Source organism: Spea bombifrons, chromosome 8 (genome assembly GCF_027358695.1).
Source record: "Spea bombifrons isolate aSpeBom1 chromosome 8, aSpeBom1.2.pri, whole genome shotgun sequence".
Taxonomy (NCBI): domain Eukaryota; kingdom Metazoa; phylum Chordata; class Amphibia; order Anura; family Pelobatidae; genus Spea; species Spea bombifrons.
The window spans coordinates 24,537,223-24,557,379 of NC_071094.1; the positions used below are offsets into that span (position 1 = coordinate 24,537,223).

Genomic DNA, 20,157 nt, shown 5'->3' on the forward strand with positions numbered 1-20,157 from the left:
TTATTGTGCCTTAGAGTTATATCAGTGGAATGTTTAATCATTGCATTAATCTGGAGAACAACTCCAATTAATATGGAGAACAACAACTGTTAAGTGAGAAAAGGTTACCTTATCTTTGAGCATTTAAGTTTATAAATGCAGATTATTTATTAATGCTGACTAGAAGGAAAACAATAACATTTTTGTTTTATAACATCTTTAGTGGATAGCAGCTAGGTATTTATTTTAGGTAAGTATTTAGTGTCTCAAAAGCACATTTTAATTTTTATCTAGAATGTTTGTTTCAACAGAAACAGGGAAGTCAAGAGGAGAAACAAGATTGGTGTCTCCCTAACTTACAAAAAAATGAAAAAAATGGACTAATCCTTATGCTGTAAAATGTAATGGTATCTATGCAAAATTGACTCCAATGTCTATTTAGCTTATAACCAGGTCTGCGTGCTGCTAATTCACCTGCACTGCTTAATATTGAAGTTTTGAATTTAAATGCAACATTCCAAAAAATCTCATCCTAGTACTGTTGCCCAAATTCTTCTGAAAATAATTATTTAACCATGTCAAATTGTACCTCCTTCATAATTGCTGGTTTTATGTCAGAAACTAAAAGGGCTTCTTAAAGGGACACTCCTGTCATCATATTTAATTAAATGCATATAATAGCTAAGAAGCCCCTTTACATGTATGTAGTGTCCCCCCTATATGCATTAACCCCTTTGCCCATGCAGGAAATGTGTTCAGCCAAATATGTTCAATGGGGGTGCTTTCCTGCCACTGATTATCATTATTCAAATTGATTAATACGAGCTATTCAGCTTATAAAAAAATATTTTTATAAAATACTGTGGGCGAAGCTGCTTACCTGTAAATTGGCTCACTGATTCTTCACCTACAAATAAAAAAAAGTTGTTTTTTTTTCTTTTCCTTGTATGATGTGATAAACAATTGGAAAGACATATTTAATTAGGTTGCTAATATATTCAGAAGAGATAACTAGTTATATCATTTTAAAAAACTTGAAACATTTACAGCGATGTAAATTATAAATGGGGAAAAACCTGAATTGTACAACAGTTCTTTTAACAGTTTCTATTTAAGTTTCAGGAAATTGAAAAAATCATCTGAGTGTCAGGAGGCTGAGTAAATCACTGGTTAGCCTTTAAAAGATGCTTAGAAAATAGATAGAGCAATAAAACATAATAGAGCAATCTACATTTTTAACCTCTTACACACAAAAGCTCCGAGATCTATTCACAAAACTGCAAGTTCATGCTAGTTGACAAAAAAATTAGAATTTGCAAACTCATACGGGTTGGACCACCTAACGAATTCACTAACTACAACTTTCAAGAAATCTTTAACCAGAAAGTTGCTAATTTCTAAGAGTTGGATCTTATAAGTCCCCCCCCAAAAAAAAAAAACCCCATCATAGTATAGAATACATTTTTTTTAAAAAACACACACACATTAACCAGGGAGTGACGACAATCACCCACTTTTTTGTCCCTCAAAGAATAAAGGATTAGCTTACAATGATAATCTTGGGAAAGCATGGACCCCAATTGCATGGCACCCCCTATTCGGTTCCTCATAAGAACAGTAATAGTATATGCGCTTGATTACAAGGGTGATGATGTGCATGCATGTATCAGTGATGTTGGTCTGCTCAGCTAACTAGCCATGAAGTGTCAAAGGGTAATTTATTTTCCAGTATTGGTACTTTTTGTATTTTATTGAAAAGCACATAAAATGTACAGTTTACTTATTAAACACATTATATTCCACACAAATAATGACCATAGATTATTTGGGCAGCTTGAAGAATCTAAACTCCTCTAGATTGTAAGCTCGTTTGAGCAGGTCCCTCCTCACCTGTTGTCTCTGTTAGTCAATTTGTTATATTACATGCTACTTGTTATGTCCTGTCTACCCATTGTACAGCGCTACGGAATTTGATGGCGCTATATAAAACAATAAATAATAATAATAATAATTTTGCTACAATAAACTTCCTTGATTCGAGATCTAAAGGCTCCCATTGTTGTCAGGTGTGTACTATTTTGTATGACTTGCTCAAACACCGCATTGAGCTGATCCTTTAGATCACATAAACTGACTGATATGCTGCTGAAAAAATATTATACAAAAACATATTTTTATCCCATACCGGTAATTTATCTTATATAACATGTTGGCGTCAACACACATATACATTGAATAAATAAACAAAATAAATGGAAGGGCTTTCCTTGGGTAAAGTGAAATATATTGGAGCTGCTGCCTAACACACAGAAAGTGGCCTCTCAACACTTCAAACACAAATACAGAGAAATAATAATGGTGGGAGGAGGCTGGGATTCCTCTTGAGACTAGTAGTGTATTTTGATGTATATAAAAAATGGCAGGAATTATATTAAATATACAATTGAATAAAATGTAATAAACAAAAGAAATATGTAAAATTCAACATAATTGGTTGTACATATAAATATCAGATACAATAATCATAAAACACATGTATGAATTGTTTCCTCTTTACATCTGTTAAAACAATCAATGGACCATATACATTATCTTACCCAGTGCCCTCCCATATTTTTAACAAAACTCAGAATAAACAAGACATTGAAAAATATATAAAGATTAAACCACAAAACAAGACTGGCTTTCATTTTTGAATGTTCTTCTTTCCTGAATTACCACATCATGACGGAATTTCCAGCACCAAGAACTTGCCATAAAAGCACAATATAAACAAGGAAATAGCCATTACCAGTGTAGATTAGTCATATTGTGTACTTACAGGCTAAAACATTTACTCAAACCTCCAGGAAGAAATTATAATTTTAGTAAAGAAAGTGACGGCTTACTAATAATAACCTTGTAAGAGGCGGGGAGAGGTGTATATAAGATAGGTATTAACACAGGCAGGTACATTTAATACCAACACACTCCTAAGAGTCTCAGTCCAGCTGAAACTTTACTCATCAACAATGAAGATGAATGCCAACCAGATGAAAGAATTATATGATGCCAATGGCTACCTGACATCAATCAATGTTTTGGATAAGAATGAGCTGGAACTTGCCTCTAAAGAATATGAAAAACTGGAACAAAAATTTGGTAAGTTAACCACAATGGTTCCCATAATGAGAGTGATAACCCACAACACCAGCATGTTGTTTAATATAATGGTGTCTTCTGATTGCATTGAATAGGACATTAGAAAAAAATATACATTGTATCTTCATGACTGTATTTTACTAATGTGTGGATTTCTAAAATATAAACTTTTAATGTATGTAACAGGCAAGGACTATGCTCAGTACAGCCTGCACAACATCCACATGGAGTATGAATGGGTGATGAAATTGGCTTCCCATTCCAACTTACTGCATGCAATCACTGCAGTGCTGGGACCTAATGTTATCCTCCTAGACTCTAGGTTTATCTGTAAATATCCTTCATCTGATGTCCCACATAAAGGTGACACTGCGCCATATGTAGCCTGGCACCAGGACATCAAGTAAGTGAAACAAATCAAATTGGTTCACAACGCATTTGACAATAAATTACTACTAAGTTATTTGCACCAATATACCACTAACACTTGGTTACCCTTTGTAATACAGGTACTGGGGTTTCGAAGGTGGCCCAGTGGCTTCCGTGTGGCTGGCATTTGATGATGTGGACACAGAAAATGGAGTGCTGCAAATAATTCCAGGTATACTGTTAAGTAATGTAATCAATTTGAAACATGTTCAGGAAATATATTTGAAAGAGACATGTTCATTTTCCACAATTGCAGACAAAATATTATAACTATTATATGAAATATTTCTTTTTAAAAAGTGTAACAAAAAAGTAACAAAAAATTAAGTCATCTTACACAATTTATAGATGAAACAATAATAGACATTATTTACACCATCCTAAGTACTATAAATGTGGGAAATACATATCATGGGGTAAGTCTTACAAAACATCAATGTAATAATATAAATAATCTCTATTTTTAGGCAGTCACAAACATGGTGTTTTTGAGCACAAAACTGCAGAGATACCGGGAAACATGCTGACAGCAAACCAGGAGATCCCAAAGCATTTGGTGAATGCAGACAAAGCGGTTGAGTGTCCTCTTAAAGCTGGGCAAATGTCTGTAAGTAAATTATCTGCGTGAAATTTAAATGAAACATTAATGTGCCAAGAGAAAAAGGGGGATTTCTATAAAAAACCTAACTATGTACAACAATTAGATAATGGTACAGAATATCATGTATAAGTACCAGTCTATAAGTGTATATGCATGTGCAGATATATAAAAGTACCAGGGGATCCAAACATACAAGTTCAAATATAAGGGTATATTTAAAATAATATTTTCATTTTAACATTTGCAGATACATGATGGACTGACTGTTCATGCCAGTGAACCCAACATGTCCAACAGGAGAAGATGTGGATTTGTGATCCGTTATGTTCCCACCGCAGCATATCCTGTTAAGGTTAGAAATCAAAGCTTGTAATATTAAGACTTGTATTATGGTGTATTAAATGTGCACAACTCCTCAGTTTCATAGATTTTACTACAATCTACAATCTATATAAAAAAGAAGATTGTTTTTGTGCCACTCATGAATTAGATAACGCTTTCTGCATGTTTATATAATCAGCTACTGATTAATATTAATATTTCACTTTTGCAGGACCCAGAACGTCCTAGAACATTTCCAGCAACCGTTCTAGTGGCTGGAACAGATGAGTTTCAGAACTTTCAAAACCACGCTCCCAACTTTTTTACCAAAACATTTTAATAATCTTAAAAAAGTACACATATTAGTTATGAGATGTATTTAAGTAATTTAACAAAACAAAAACAGCCAAGGATTATACCTGATCATTCTAATGCATGTGTTCCTTACTAATATATAATAATTTCCAGTATAGAAAGACTGGTCATCACAATAAGTTCACTTCTCTTTTTGTTACACATTTGTTATAGTTCACCTGAAGAGAACGAGCATATCTTCAAGTGGTCATTAATATAACATGTTAAACACGCTAGGCAACTCTATCTCTGCTACTACTCAAAAGCAGAATATCCTATATGCAACCTTGGTTTCTGCCTATGGCCCCATGTCAAAATCAAGGCTTTTCTGAGGCCATGGCAAGCATATGAAGCATGAGAGCCATTTACTGACACCTACCTAAGTCTAAGTACCATCTAAGTTATCTCTGCTGCTGCTAAGTAGATGGGACACTCAAGTAAATCTTATATTCTGGAGACAAATATATGAAAAACACTCCCTAACCCCAGGTATTGATATTGTTATTTCTTTGTAAAACACTTATTCATACGTTATTTAAATATTTTAAGTTTTATGATTATTTAAAAATGCTTCTATTGTGATCATCTTTGTGCAGTGTACAATTGTAAAGTTATTATGCTTTGTTACAATAACATTACAGTTTTAAATAAAAATGTATTTTAAAACCTAAAATGTTGCATATGGATTTTCTTGAATGAAGAATAACTGACATTGCAAGTGGAAATAATACAGGTTGGCAGCAAATTCTATCAGCCCTACATGGATATGATCAACAGAATTATAAACAGCGTACATGATACACAGAGCTGATTGCATCCACGGCAGTTGTCCAGCAACCAGGTGGCATCCTCAGCCTTACCCCAGCAACCAGATTGAACCCATAGTGACCTTCTCTCAGAGTCTTGGGTCTCAGTCTCCCTCCGGTGCACCCATTATTCATTCTCTACCTTTTAGGCCCAAAACGGTAACAGTAATGGTGGCTTGAACAGTGAAGGCAGGGTGCAAAATAGTGACATTCCCAGCCACAAAACACAACAATGAAGAAAGAAATGTGAGCAATTAATGCATCTCCATACTCCAACTGATGAATACCCCCGAAAGTCCAATTGAAACATGTGAGACTTCTTTCCATTGGCTTTATTATTATTTTCCAATAAACTTCATATTTTTATATGAGGTACATGTGAGGTAGCCCTATAAATTCCTCGGCCTCACTTGTAAACAACCTTGCTTGGAAATTAAGCTGTAGTGGACTCATCCCAAGGTGACTCTTTTTAGTGGGCAGATACACTCTAGTGAAACTGGAGGGGAATTGTGACGCTTCAGAAAACGACGAAATCAGAAAACCTAGCTGTGACAGGACAGACCCTCCTGGTACTCTTCTCTCCTCCTAAAACTTTCTGGTACCAGCATTTACACCTGAGTGATATTAGGCCACATCTCTCAGTATGAAGCCAGCAAAGCTGACTTCTGTTGACAGAGGAGAGTACAAGCTGTTTTATACAGCTTGGTCACCTATGCAGCAGTTATGAAATCTCCCTACCTCTGCAAAAAAGTCTTGATGTGCTGGTACACTTTTATCGTAGACATCTTAGTAAGTTTATTGGGACAGCAATCAGTTAATCAGTATTGTTAAGAAGGACCAGGCTGATACAATTGAATGGAATTATTTAGTGCATGGAACTGAAAAATATGGTATTTGGAAAAAATGCCAAAAACACTTGAAATTACCTAGATATCTTAAAAAGCACACTAGATTTACATTTACAAGCACAAGTGATTTTTCTGCAAGCTTTTGTTTTGCAAAAGGACACCACAACAAGAAGAAGGCAGGCTTCTTATTTTTTTTCTTGATGAACCAGTGATGAGAGCTGGACAAACAAATACAGCCATCTCTGTAGGTGGGGAAAAAATAGAATCCTGGGCAACCACACAGAAACTCTGGGTCACCAAATGTTGCAGCACACCCTATACCCCACCTAATTTCAAACTCCAAAAATGGGCAAATTTTAGTGGGACCGCTCACTGATGTTAATGGACATACATGTCATGTGAATATTTGTGATGTTAAGACATATGTAGGTGTGAATTGTCAAGTGGCTAGTATTAATACCAAATTAATACCAAAACTGGATCTACTGTAGGTTTTTGTATGGAGAAGACTTCTTCCTAACAGCCAGTTTTTTCCCTTTGTGACCAGAACCCAGGTAGCTTGACTTGAACATGAGGCACAAAATCATTTCAGACATTTTTTTGTTTTATTTTGGTTAATTCATCATTTAACAACAAAGTTTGCTTTCCTGCCCTTTCGGTTTGGATGACATGTGGCGTTTTTTTTTAAAGTATTTTTGCACAAAAATAGGTCTCTCCCGCTGTGTCCCCTATTCACTTCCACAGTCCTGTTCGTGCAACTGCACTTTCCCCCTGGGTTTCTCTGTGCCCCTGTGTTTATCCCCCTACTCCTCTATCTATCCCTTCCCCACATCCTTCTCTTCCCTCCTTGCCCTGTCTGTGCCCTTGCCCTCTCCCCCTGCCTTGTACCTGCACTTCCACCTGCTCACTCACCTTATCCAGCCACTGTCTGGTCTCCTCTCATCACTCTGGCAAGCTGCAGAGACATACTGACAGAAGAAAAGGGAGGGGTGTTTGGAAAAGGGGGAATCAATGTGAGAGAGAATGTGCAGTTGCACAGGACAAATTGACAGAAGAGATGGGAGAGGGAGCTAGAAAAGGGAGGGGAGAGAATCAGTGTGTGAGAGAATGTGACGCTACATAGGAGAAACTGACAGGAGAGTGTGTAGCTGCATAGAAAAAAACTGACAAGAGATAGGGCATATGGAGGGAGCATGTGTATGCAATAGAAGCTTCCCAAAATTATAAATATAATCCTTACTTGTCCATAGAGCTAAACTAATGCACAGCCTTCCTTGCAAGCAATGGAAGTTAATTTCCATTGGCATATTATTTACACCCCGTTATGTAGGGTAGGTCTTTATAAGATATATTGGTTTGATAACATTTGTTTTCTGCCCATAAAGTGTATGTTTAGCTCCAGTAGCCAGCGTTATGAAAAGATGTGCCTGCCTAGTGGCAAAGTTTCCCTGGAAATGTTCATTTTTCCTTCTTTATTTAGAGAGATATAAAAAAAAAAACAGGCCAATTCAACCCATCTAGGCTTCCTGTTTTATCTGCTATAAACGCTCAAACACTAATAAGCCCTATGCCTATCCCATGCATGTTTAAATTCCCTCACTGTATTTATTTTCATTTGCTAATATTTAATAAGCAGCGCTTGTTAGATTTATTGGATTAATGAATGCTTAACACTTTGAACCTTGACCACATATTCTGGGAACCATCTCAGATGTGTGAGAGGGAGCTGGCAAATGCATGAACAAATCTAACATAATTTCCATGCTGCCATACACAGTGTATTTAATCACACTAGCAGGCAGCCTCTCAGCAACCTGAAGAGACTGTAAACATTGTAATGCTCGTAACACGGCTAACTAAGCAGTAACTTATCTGCCTGAGTCTGTGTGTGTGTGTGTGAGAGAGAGACTGCCTGAGTGTGTGTGTGTGTGTGTGAGAGAGAGACTGCCTGAGTGTGTGTGTGTGTGTGTGAGAGAGAGACTGCCTGAGTGTGTGTGTGTGTGTGTGAGAGAGAGACTGCCTGAGTGTGTGTGTGTGTGTGTGAGAGAGAGACTGCCTGAGTGTGTGTGTGTGTGTGTGAGAGAGAGACTGCCTGAGTGTGTGTGAGGTTTTTATTTTTTAGTATGAAATCTCAGAAGTGGTTACTAAAAAAATTGAATCCCACCACTGTACACAGTGTATTTAATCACACTAGCAGGCAGCCTCTCAGCAATCTGAAGAGACTGTATACATTGTAATGCTCGTAACACGGCTAACTAAGCAGTAACTTATCTGCCTTTGCAGTCTGTCAATAGCACGGTGCTAAGATACCTTCAGGCCGCATTCTTTATCAATTTGGCAACGAGACGAGTGATAGTTAAGATAACATCCTGTGTGACATGACAGTAGTATACAGAAACTGACATAAACTAGAAACCGTGTGACCCGCTCTGATTTTTTGTGCCTCTAGGCAAAATCTGGAGCATGTAACTGACATTGTTTTCTGTTGCTCCTCACCACCAATATTTAGAGAGATACTAGATAGATAGATAGATAGATAGATAGATAGATAGATAGATAGATAGATAGATAGATAGATAGATAGATAGATAGATAGATAGATAGATAAAAATTTGCAATGCATTGCCATTAGTCCTATCTTGGAAATAAAGAACTGTGAAATGATTTAATCATTTAATGCACAGAAATGGCCCAATGATACACGTTCTGATTTCTAACCTTAACAGGATATGCTGTGGTGGAAACTTAATGGATCACAAATCCACATCTTCTGTTGGACATGTTAGGTAACAAAACTGTATGAACAATCAACAGTGCAATGCGGTTCACTATATTTCATGTAATATTGTTTTATACGACTATATATTATTTAATATATTTACACACACCCTTATAATTGTATTTTAGTTAAAACCTTTCCATACACATCCCCTTTTTATTATTTTTGCAGGCTACCATTGTAAACAGTTTGGTGAGTTTATTCTCCATGTTGCAAAGCTTTTTTTTTTCATTTCTGTTCACATGGATGATTTACTTACAGACATTTGTCCAGCTTTAAGGGGACATTTAATGCTTAATGGCAACTTACGCATTCCCCATGTGTTTTGGGATCTCTTGGTTTTTTGTCAGCATGTTCCCTGGGATCTCTGCAATTCTCTGCCTTGTTTGTGGCTCCCTGAGATGTATAGAATGTTTAGACTACATTAATGTTTGCATGTTTTTTCCTAGTAAATGCTGGCTTCTGTTGTTTAAGCAGTATGGAAAATTGAATGTTCCTAGATTTTGTGTTACAGCAGTGGTACATTATTTTAGGAAAACTGACGATTCTAATTCAACAATTATCACCAGTGTAGCCATTGGCCTCATAAAATGTTTTCATTTTGTTGGCATCAGCCTTCATTGTTCAGGTGTAGGATGGACTGAGACTGCTAGGAATATACTGATGTTGAGTGTATCTGTCTATGTTAGAAAACCTTAGCTACATATGGTTTCATGGTTAGTCTAAGAAACAGGTTGTCTTGCTTGGTCATAAGATGTTTCTTCCTTAAAATCTTTAGGAGTTAAAGCACAACATAGGAAGAGCCCCCCAGCACTTTGGCTTTTTGCTGTCACCAGATAAAAAAAACTATAGATATGTTTGTGACACTCAACGTAATGCTGTCCATTGCAACATTTGAAAAATAACATAGCGTTTCCCAGATTTATGTTTACCACATGACTCACTTCAAAATCCCCAGTAATTAGTCTGTTCGAACATATGACCTGAGGCCGAAATAACCTCAAAGTGACACAGACACCAGGAACAGTGCTTACCTTACAGCATAGATGTTCGGTCAAAGCTGTTGATTTGAAAATGTAATTAAAAGTTTGTTTCCTTCTTACCGGATCTAACGAATATCTACCAAAATCAATTAAAAAAAAACCCAAATTGCAGTTGAGGAGGGGAGAGCCCCCTCATTAAATATGCAATATCTCAGTAATTAGACTAGATCTAACAAAAATTTTGTCTGATCAAACCTGATCTAACACGGAGCTATCATAATCAATAACAGTTCATTTTCATTTTTTGTTGAGTGGGGGCTGGCTACGGGTTACCCCCCCCTGAAAAAGATTGTTACTATTGCATATTTTAGAGTAGATCTAATGAAAAAAAAAACTTTTGATCTAACAAATTGAATGATCTTTTGTGAAAATTCTTTTTTTCTCGAAGTTGATTGAAACATTCATTTTCAATAACAATATTCAACTACCCATCTAATATGATAAAGCTGATAATATATATATATGATTATAATTATTTCATACAAAACCAGAGGAGCACACAACTGAAAAAGCATTAAATGCATAACAATTCAGATTGCCGGGTTGTTGCTAGAATAATAATGAGCAATAAGTACACAAAACAGAGCAAGAATTCAGTGCATGTCCAGAAAATATATATATATTCATTTAGGGTTGAGCAATGAGTCTCATTTGGGTTAAAATGAAGTGCAGTTCCACTGATTCAACTCCTTGGTAAGCAATATAGACATGAAAAATTACATAGGACTCGCCAAATTTAAGGTACTTTGTCGTAGTACAATATGATCATATAGTGTAACAGAATCCCCAATACTTAAGCCTTAGATAGATGTTTTTTAATGGTAGTCACTGGCCATATGCTGAATTCTTGCTTTGTTTTGTATAATCATTTTACAATCGAGCCTGTAATAGAGAAAATAGATTGCCTGAAAACGAAACAGGGTCATAATGTTCTTGTGTCACTTTCCTGTTGTAATTATGATTGTGAAATATTAGTGTATAGTTAGAAAGAAGAATCTCCACTATGACTCACACTGAAAATGTTTGCAGACGTATTAAGCTAATGCGCTATTAGAGTTTTAATTATAAAGACTAGTTATAGCAGAGTTATCAAAGGGTATCACTCAAAACATTTATTTTTAGTTCATAATGATGTCAGTCTGTGAAACTTCTTTTTATAAAGTTCCCCAGAAATGTAACAATACCTTCCTACTCTTCTAATACATATGCATATATACATATGAGTAGTGAGACAATTCATTTAAATAATGTTTTCACAGGAATTCAGTGGAGCAGCTGGACCACTTCAAATATTTGCACTTTACTCTCTTAAAGGGAGGAATGGAATGATGAAAAAAAGGGATAGGTGGCCAGAGGACAAATAATGATGTTTTTAGAAACAATTGTACGCTTGTTTGACCAGGCCCCTCCTCAATTTTTGTTTCCGTGAGTCCATATTGGTACGTGATTTACTACCTGTTGTGTCCTGATTACCCATTGTTTAGCGCTGCAGAATATAATGATGAAATAAAAAAAATAACTGTTTTTTTCTGTATAAATGAATACAACAATTCCAGCAACAAAGAATTACAAAGAAACATGTTTGAATGTGGCAGCATTGAGCTCAGAAGGGAAGAAAATTAAAAGGGCTCAGTGATAATTATTCAGTCATGTACAACAGACATTACCCTAGAGAAACAACATAGATAATGCATCAAGGAGCACATAAAAGATCTAGTCGGGATGTAAATGTCATCAGGTCTGTAGAGCCATTTGTTCGCCCATTTGAGCAAAGTTTTATTAATGTTGTTAAATTTATCACATTTATCATGTGATAAATTCAGTGGATTATGGATAATTCAGTGATTAAATTTTGCCCTACCAGTGGCTGCTGATCCCACAGCTGAATCAACTTTAGGAGACAGTCCTGGCACTTGCTGGACTTTCTTGGGCGCCCTGACACATTCTTCACTACAATTGAACCTCTCTCCTTGATGTTCTTGATGATCCAATAAATGGTTGATTTAGGTGCAATCTCCTTGCCTGTGAAGCCCTTTTTGTATAATGCAATGATGACATCACGTGTTTCCTTGCAGCTAACCATGGTTAACAGAGGAAGAACAATGATGTCAAGCACCACCCTCCTTTTACATTCTAACTCAGTCAGCATAACAGAGTGATCTCCAGCCTTGTCCACGTCAACACTCTCACCTGTGTTAGCGAGCGTATCGCTGACATGATGTTAGATGGTCCTTTTGGGCCAGGGCTAAAATGCAGTGGGAATGTTGTCTTGGGATTAAGTTCATTTTCTTGGCAAAGAGGGACTTTACAATTGATTGCAATTCATCTGATCACTCTTCATAACATTCTGGAGTATATGCAAATTGCCATCATCTAAACTGAGGCAGCAGACTTTGCGAATATGTATATTTGTGTAATTCTCAAAACATTTGGCCATAGCTGTAGAATATAAATCTGTGTATTTTATGCACTCAGAAGAGGAAAAACAAAATCAGGCTCTTCTCAAAATCTTTCTTTTTACGGTCTCTAAAAATCAGAAAAAAATAAGACACAATGGCACAATACCCTCACAGCTGAAACAAAAAGAATACATTTCAGAACACTTACAGGAATATAGATCATAAGATGAGAACCGCAGTAGGAATTAGAAGGTCCTGAGTTCCTTCTAAGGTGCTTCTCATAAAGTTCTTGGAATGATGCTTCAAGTGCTGCAATGGTCAAAGTGCTTTTCAGGAAAGTGCTATGTGCCAGGATCTGAAAGGTGGAAAACCACCAGGCAAATAGATGATTCAATTAAAAAAAGCAAAACTTAAAATTAAAACTTAAAATTAAAAAAATAATTAAATAAAAATGTTAATAGCGGAATGAAGTAGAATAATGTTTCCCAGTAACGTGTAAATTTTGCACGTACCCTTTGGCTGTGAGGGTACTGTGCCATTGTGTCTTGTTTATTTCTGATTTTAGAGACCATGACCAGAGAGGAGGATCCAGTTCCCCTGCAGCGCCGCTCTACGTGTAGACAACCTCTGCTTCTGCCGGCACTTCCACTGGGGCTTCTATGATGGAGCATGCAACCTTCCAGTGTTCAGTCATAGAAGCCCTGGCGGAAAGGCCAGATAGCATCTGAGATTGTCTGTCTGTGTGCATCTCTTAGCCGTTCAAGATGCATTGGTAAGTTTGGGGGAGTATAAGGCATATCTGGGAGGCAGAGCGGCATATCAGGAGGTAAAAGGCATATCTGAGAGGCAGAGTGGCATATTGGTGGTATAAGGCATTTCAGGGAGACAGAGTGGCAAATAGGGGGCTATAAGGCATATCTGGGGCAGTATGGCATATAGAGGGCTATAAGGCAAATCTGGAGCAGATGTACATATGTGCATAACTGGAGGACAGGTTGGCAAATAAAAGGAAATAAAAACAATAAATGTAAATATCATTTATTTTTTTTCCTTATACTAAACTTTTGATAATATGCTTATGACTAATTTTACATGTTTATGTGATTTTATCTAGTTAATGTAATGGTTTTTTTTTCCTGTCATATGCAAAATGAATAAATATGATTTAAAAAAAAAAAAAAAGTGAAAATCTCATTCTTAGTTTTAATTAAATATTTTTAAAAAATGTTTACATGTGAATTAATATTTACTAGTAAAACTTTTTTTCCTATAAGGTAGCCTTATAATGAGGCTTCCCCCCTAAATTAATATTCAAATTTTGTGGGGTCGATCTATAATCAGGGTCGTCTTATAACTGAGCAACTACATTCTTTATTGAAAACCAAGGACACAGACTGTATTTCTGGCTCAACCAAAAGGCCTGCTTGGCATTTAAAAGTGTATAGTACCTTGTCTTGAAATGCATTGTGGATCCCTTTTGTGCAATAGAGAGCATGTTGGACATTAGATACTAGAGGTTTAAATAATAAGTTCCACAGTACTATTGTTCAATGTATTACCTCTCTTTCTCTACTAGATCAGACCCATCCTCCTTCAAGTATTCAACTCCAATCTTGAAAATGCCCTCCCTGGACTAGACTGATCTATCCAACTACGGTCTCATCTCTCTACGTCTCAAGGGCTGCTCCTATCCTCTTCCTCGGCATATCCTTCTTTCCCCATGCCTTCAGTCTTTCAAAACTCACTTTTTTAAGGATGCCTATGAACTTACACGTTAACGCCCTTACTCCTGTATTCCTTAGTTCACCTTTCCTATTCCCTCTCCTGCAATACTAGTGTGGCTGACCCATCCTTAACAGTAGCACTTTTACCTCGTGTAATACACCCCAATTCCCTCTAGGTTGTAAGCTTGTTTGAGCAGGGCTCTCCTTACCGGTTTATGTAAGTCAAATTGTTATATAACAATATAATGTTATATACTCCTTGTTATGTTCTCTTTACCCATTGTACAGCGCGCTGCAGCAAATGGTGGTGTTTTATATAACAATAAATAATAATACCAAGCCTTGTTTGGTTTCCAGAAACCTAGTCTTCAGGCTACTGATATGATCCTATAAGTACTACGGATTTGTGTACCACTTTGCTTGACAATGTATTTCCAGAGGCCCTAACGCTCAGAGGGGCAGTGTTACAGTATATGCATCCATATAGGTTAGCTACAAAAGTTATTATGCTCCAGAACTTCAATGGAGTTCTAGCCACAGTGATCTTCAGGCGTCTAACCATGTGCTCATTAGGGAGATCAGAGAATCCCTCAATCTAACCCACTTAATACAGTCTGAGATATGCACCTCTTCTAGACTACGAGGGTGGGGGCTTGAAACCAATGTTATATTTCTCCTTGAGTACCAAGAACCTGGCCAAAAAATAAAGTGACACATACTCATATTGATGACTCAAAGACACTGCAAATGCCAGATAAATAACATGTTTTAATTGTTTATTAACAAATTATTCAAATAACATCTCAAAAATGTAGCAATACTTTCAAGTTTTTTTAATACTGATTTAAATTAGTTTGAGAACAGCTTTAACCATTTCTCCAATGCCATCGTAGATTTCATGAATTGGGCAGTTGCACATGAAAGCGCTGGCGGTAACTAATTTGTTGTTCTCGTCCACATGAGCCTCATTGGCGTGCTTGTTGACATGTTTACAACCAAGTTTCTTAATGTCATCAGCTGTGGCAGCATTTGGCCATCTAGAGGACACACAAAATTGAATTTAATATAAAGATGATAGCACTGGCATGCAGAAATATTATAAAAGCAATAATGTGAAATGTCAAACTAGAGTTACTGAAACTAGAAATGTAAAACTTATAGTTTACTCATTGTCATACCTGGGAACTCTCTGGGTTTTGTCTAGCTACTCTGGGTGAAGATCTGCTTCTCTAAGTCTCAGCATCATGGACTATAACCTCTGGGTCACAGGCGCGGCATTTTAGCATACGCCACTCTCCATCTATTTCCCTCTCCCAGCTCAACACAAATGTAAAGCATTTGGGGCTATCCCCACCAGCAACATCCTCACCCCCCCCCCCAACAGCATTGTCCCTACCGAAGAGGGAGGACTCTGTGTAGCCAGAGCCTAGAAGTTCCCAGGTATGCATATTGTATAGACTCTGGATTCTATGAGGGTGCATGGAAATTACTCAGCCTAGTTCCAAACTGTGCCTGCAGACATTTCCTCAAGACAGCAAGAAATCAAAATCTCACATTGTATCATGTGAATCTAAAAGTGTAGATTCCCCAAAGCTTTCCCTCACTTACTTTTCACTTTCAGTATCATGGCCAACGGTGACTTCACATCCAGGAAGGAGTTTAGCTGCCAGCACTGGGGATATACAGCACAGACCAATTGGTTTCTTGGCATTGTGAAATGCCTTGAACACATCTTCAATAGCTTTTAAAACCGAACAGTCCTTTCCCTCCACAGCCCAGGTTGATAGATTTTTAGCAACTCCAAATCCTCCTAAGATACCAAAGAAAAAAACAGATTATCAAAGATTTATTCAAAGAAAACACATGCGTGTGTATTTCTATATCAGTCTTTGAAGAGCAGATAAATGGAGTGTAATATACATTTAAAAATATTTATTTACCTGGTATTATAAGCGCATCATATTCACTAACTTTCAAATCTTTCAGATCCTTAATGTTTCCTCTTGCAATTCTTGCGCTTTCAGTAAGAACATTGCGTTTTTCTTCTGTTGGTTGTCCCTTGATATGATCGACCACATGCATCTGATTTATGTTAGGTGCAAAAAATACTGTCTGTGGAACAAAAAGAATATGTGTCATGGTTAATATGTGTCATGGTTAATATGTGTATTCACAGGCTTTAGGAGCAAGCCTTGGCCTGTGTTTTTTTTTTTTTATATATATATATTATATACAAGTATATTTATCTGAAGAGGCTGTCATGCTGTATCTTCCATTGTCAAATGTCAACTTTCCTGACCTTACCTTCTTTAGTAGCACCACTGCATACTTATCAATGTAAAAAAGACAAGATGCCATTTTATGGTTCCCAAAATTTGAATTACACATTGTGCTTTTGGAGCAAATGTATAGATAACATGAAAATGCTACAGGTGCATTGCACTCTTTTGAGAGATGTGTGGCTACACCATATACTCTTTTTATATATTAATTGGCAGGGGCACTATACATATCAGGGGAAGATATGGACACTTCAACCTTCCACCAAATGGGTGGACCCAGTCAAGGTATGATTAGGGAAATTGAATGTATTAACTGTAATAAGTATTTATTTGCTTTTATTACCAGTTCATAGAAAAAAATATGTGCAAGCTAAAATTTTTGTTTCAGCACACAGTAGGTACTAGTTTTACTAGTTTTAGTTAAGCTATAGACTGCAAATTCTTTGTTGTGATTATGGTAGAAATTTACGTAGGATCTGGAGGGTTTTGTAGGCATTATAACTGAGATTTTATATTTAAGTTTTGAAACAATGGAACTCAGTGGGGAATCTAACTGGCAGTGGCATTATAAAGTAATTATAGTTAGTGGAGTCGGCAGGAGGGGGCCATGGCTCCCCCTACAGAATGCTGTGTCCCCCCGTGTGCCACCCCAATTGAAAAAACTTTTTTTTTGTGCAGCCGTGATTGACGCGAGAGGAGCGCCAAGCGGTCCCTCAGGAATACGTTCATCCATAGGTGGTGCAAGGAACCAAATAAGTTCATTCATTTGTCAAGTGTTCAGGTGTACAATGAGAACACCATAGGGCAAAAGACATATTCTTGTGCTACATTGAGAAAGAGTTGAAGGGGTGATGTGGCTTGTCAGAGAGTATGTACACTCAATAAAAGTTATCTTTTAGCTATTATATTGTGAGGTTGTTGAATATTGTTTTTAATTAGCACAAAAATCATTATTACTTACTTATGTAAGTAAAGGGTGGTAAAGGGAGGTAAAGGAAGGGTGAAAACACGAAAAAATAGAAATTAATTTTAGACATACGCATGATTAGGCATGCTAAAGGTTTGACATTACACTTTGAGAGGATAGGTAGAGGTTAAAGACATGCACAGACTGGCCAGTTGCCACCAAATTATGTAAATATGGCCTCACGTTACATTGTAATGCTCATGCAGCATGTGTGGCATAAACATAACTTTTATAATTTGTCTCACTTTCAGTATATTTTTAAAAGTTATATTCAGGAAAACAAATTGCCTGATGGGAATATTTATAACGTCAAATACTGCAATATTAGAAGTGCAAGCGCAAAATAAATGCTTGTTAAAGCTTACTATTTACACAATACATCATACATATCTAATCAAAGTGAGAAAGAGTTAATATATATTGTGGTTTTATCTGCCTGGGTCTACATGTACATGTTCAAAATATATTGTTTTCAATGGGTTTAGGGACCGCCCATTGTCCTTAAGGGGTTAAACACATTGTTGGATATGGATAGCTTTATCTTACCTGAGCACCTGCTCTGCTTAAATGGACATAAACGGCAGATGATTCGTGAATTTCGCTTCCATCATACACGCCACAACCTGAGAGGATCACTGCCACTTTCTTAGACATTACTCCGGAAAAGTGTCGAGGCCTTCAAACGAAATGCAAGCTCTGTAGCTTTAACAAGGAAGTGAGTATGCAGCTGGAGTCTGCCCTTTCATGCAGTCTATTTATACTCTCGAAAGCGCTGTGTAAAGGTGGGAGGACTCTGTTTACAAGGAAGTGTATCAGATTTCTTACTGTATTTATTTCCTTGTACGGGATTTTCCATTGTGAAGTCATTCAAACATTTAACAATCTTTTATAATGTAAATACAAGGTACTATGCAGTTTTAGATAAATTGCATGACTCAGAATGTTTCAGTTTGTAGTTATATTAAATAGAATTAACGTTAGGAAATCAATGCTATATTGTAATCCAGGGTACTCCCACAGTACAGTATCGCTTTTTCCTTCCTTGGACCACTTTTGATGGTACTGACCACTGCAGACCGGGAACAACCCACAAGAGCTGCAGTTTTGGAGATGCTCTGACACAGTCGTCCAGCCATCACAACTTGGCCCTTATCAAAGTCGCTCAGATCCTTACGCTTGCCCATTTTTCCTGCTTCTAACACATCAAATTTTAGGATGAAATGTTCACTTGCTGCCTTATATATCCCACCCACTGACAGGTGCCATGATAACAAGATTATTAGTGTTATTCCCTTCACCTGTCAATGGTCATAATGTTATGGCTGATCGATTAAAGTAGCCCTTCTGATACACTAACAGGCTCTAATTATCATATTTCTCTGTACATTATGTTACGTTTCACCATTGCAAAATAAAAATCCCTTTTGTCGACATGAATCTTGACTTTGTTATGACATTAATTGTTTTTATACTGAATTCTGAGGTGAGATGAATTTTGTTTCAAGCTTTTTTATTGCTTTATTGAAACATTTAACATGTCCAGTTGTCACTTAAAATACAACTTAGGATAGTATTACAATATTCTCAGAAGCATGTGCTTCATGTATATGATAAATGCTAAATAAAGCATTGAAACAAGGTAGCAGTCCTCAGTGTCCTTCCATTATAGGGTTCGTCCTGTAGAGTGGGAATTCAGTAAACCCCTATCCATATGCAATAATATAATAACTCCATTGGGGAAATATGTTTGTGTCAGTGTGGCAAGCCATGGTCAGTTTAGTGAGGGACATATTAACCCCTTAAGGACAATAGGGGTTATTACTCGTAGTATATTGTGGGACAATGGCTATTTTAACATTTTTCGGTGTTCCTGTTTAGCTGTGATTTTCTTCTTTCTCATTTCGTGCTCCCACACATATTATATATTGTTTTTTTCAGGACAAACAGGGCTTTCTTTAGATACCATTAATTTTATCATATCATCTAATTTACTATAAAAAAAAAATGATAAAATATGGGGATTTTTTGTTAAAAAATTACTTTTTCTCACTTTTTAAACAAAAAACTTTTACTCATCTGCAAAAACGAATGAAAAAACCTGCTAAATAGATTCTACTATTTGTCCTGAGTTTAGAAATACCCAATGTTTTTATGTTTTTTTGCTTTTTTCTGCACGTTATGGGGCAATAAGTACAGGTAGCGTTTTGCTATTTCAAAACCTTTTTTTCCAAATCTGGTAATTCTTCCCCCCATGTGCCATTTCGGGTATCTTTGAAGCCGGCCAATGCAATTTACCCCATCAAGTCATATATTTTTAAAAACTAGACACCCCAAGGTATTTCACATGCTGGTAATTTAACCCTTTCCATGCACTAATTTTACCACCAGCCTTTGTGAAACTTTATGGTAGTAAATTTTTTTGTATTTTTTCCACACACGTTGTACTTCAGGTATAAATGTATCGCTCCTGGTATATGTCCCTGT

The 20,157-nt window shown here is 36.6% G+C and overlaps 2 protein-coding genes across 2 annotated transcripts; one reads left to right on the forward strand and one right to left on the reverse strand.

Moving 5' to 3' along the window:
• The first annotated feature begins 2,851 nt into the window (after positions 1–2,851).
• LOC128502607 (L-threonyl-[L-threonyl-carrier protein] 4-chlorinase-like) lies at positions 2,852–4,859 on the forward strand. Its single transcript, XM_053472450.1, has 6 exons — positions 2,852–3,120; positions 3,307–3,523; positions 3,630–3,721; positions 4,017–4,156; positions 4,398–4,502; positions 4,704–4,859. The coding sequence occupies exons 1-6, from the start codon at positions 2,991–2,993 to the stop codon at positions 4,809–4,811; spliced, it is 792 nt and encodes a 263-aa protein (XP_053328425.1). The 5' UTR covers positions 2,852–2,990; the 3' UTR covers positions 4,812–4,859.
• A 10,313-nt stretch (positions 4,860–15,172) lies between these two features.
• LOC128502608 (glutamine amidotransferase-like class 1 domain-containing protein 3, mitochondrial) lies at positions 15,173–18,408 on the reverse strand. The gene is made up of 4 exons (XM_053472451.1): positions 18,220–18,408; positions 16,365–16,536; positions 16,033–16,234; positions 15,173–15,461 (listed from the first exon to the last, which is right to left on the reverse strand). Exons 1-4 carry the CDS (start codon positions 18,325–18,327, stop codon positions 15,269–15,271), a joined length of 675 nt encoding a protein of 224 aa, XP_053328426.1. The 5' UTR covers positions 18,328–18,408; the 3' UTR covers positions 15,173–15,268.
• Positions 18,409–20,157: the final 1,749 nt, after the last annotated feature.

Excerpts from the sequence above, each read along its gene's own strand:
- LOC128502608 (XM_053472451.1), bottom strand. The coding sequence starts at position 18,327 with ATGTCTAAGAAAGTGGCAGTGATCCTCTCAGGTTGTGGCGTGTATGAT. Across the intron at positions 16,235-16,364 it reads TGATGCGCTTATAATACCAG|GAGGATTTGGAGTTGCTAAA; the intron begins GTAAATAAATAT and ends TTGGTATCTTAG. Across the intron at positions 15,462-16,032 it reads CATGATACTGAAAGTGAAAA|ATGGCCAAATGCTGCCACAG; the intron begins GTAAGTGAGGGA and ends TGTGTCCTCTAG.
- LOC128502607 (XM_053472450.1), top strand. The coding sequence starts at position 2,991 with ATGAAGATGAATGCCAACCAGATGAAAGAATTATATGATGCCAATGGC. Across the intron at positions 4,157-4,397 it reads TTAAAGCTGGGCAAATGTCT|ATACATGATGGACTGACTGT; the intron begins GTAAGTAAATTA and ends TAACATTTGCAG. Across the intron at positions 4,503-4,703 it reads CCGCAGCATATCCTGTTAAG|GACCCAGAACGTCCTAGAAC; the intron begins GTTAGAAATCAA and ends TCACTTTTGCAG.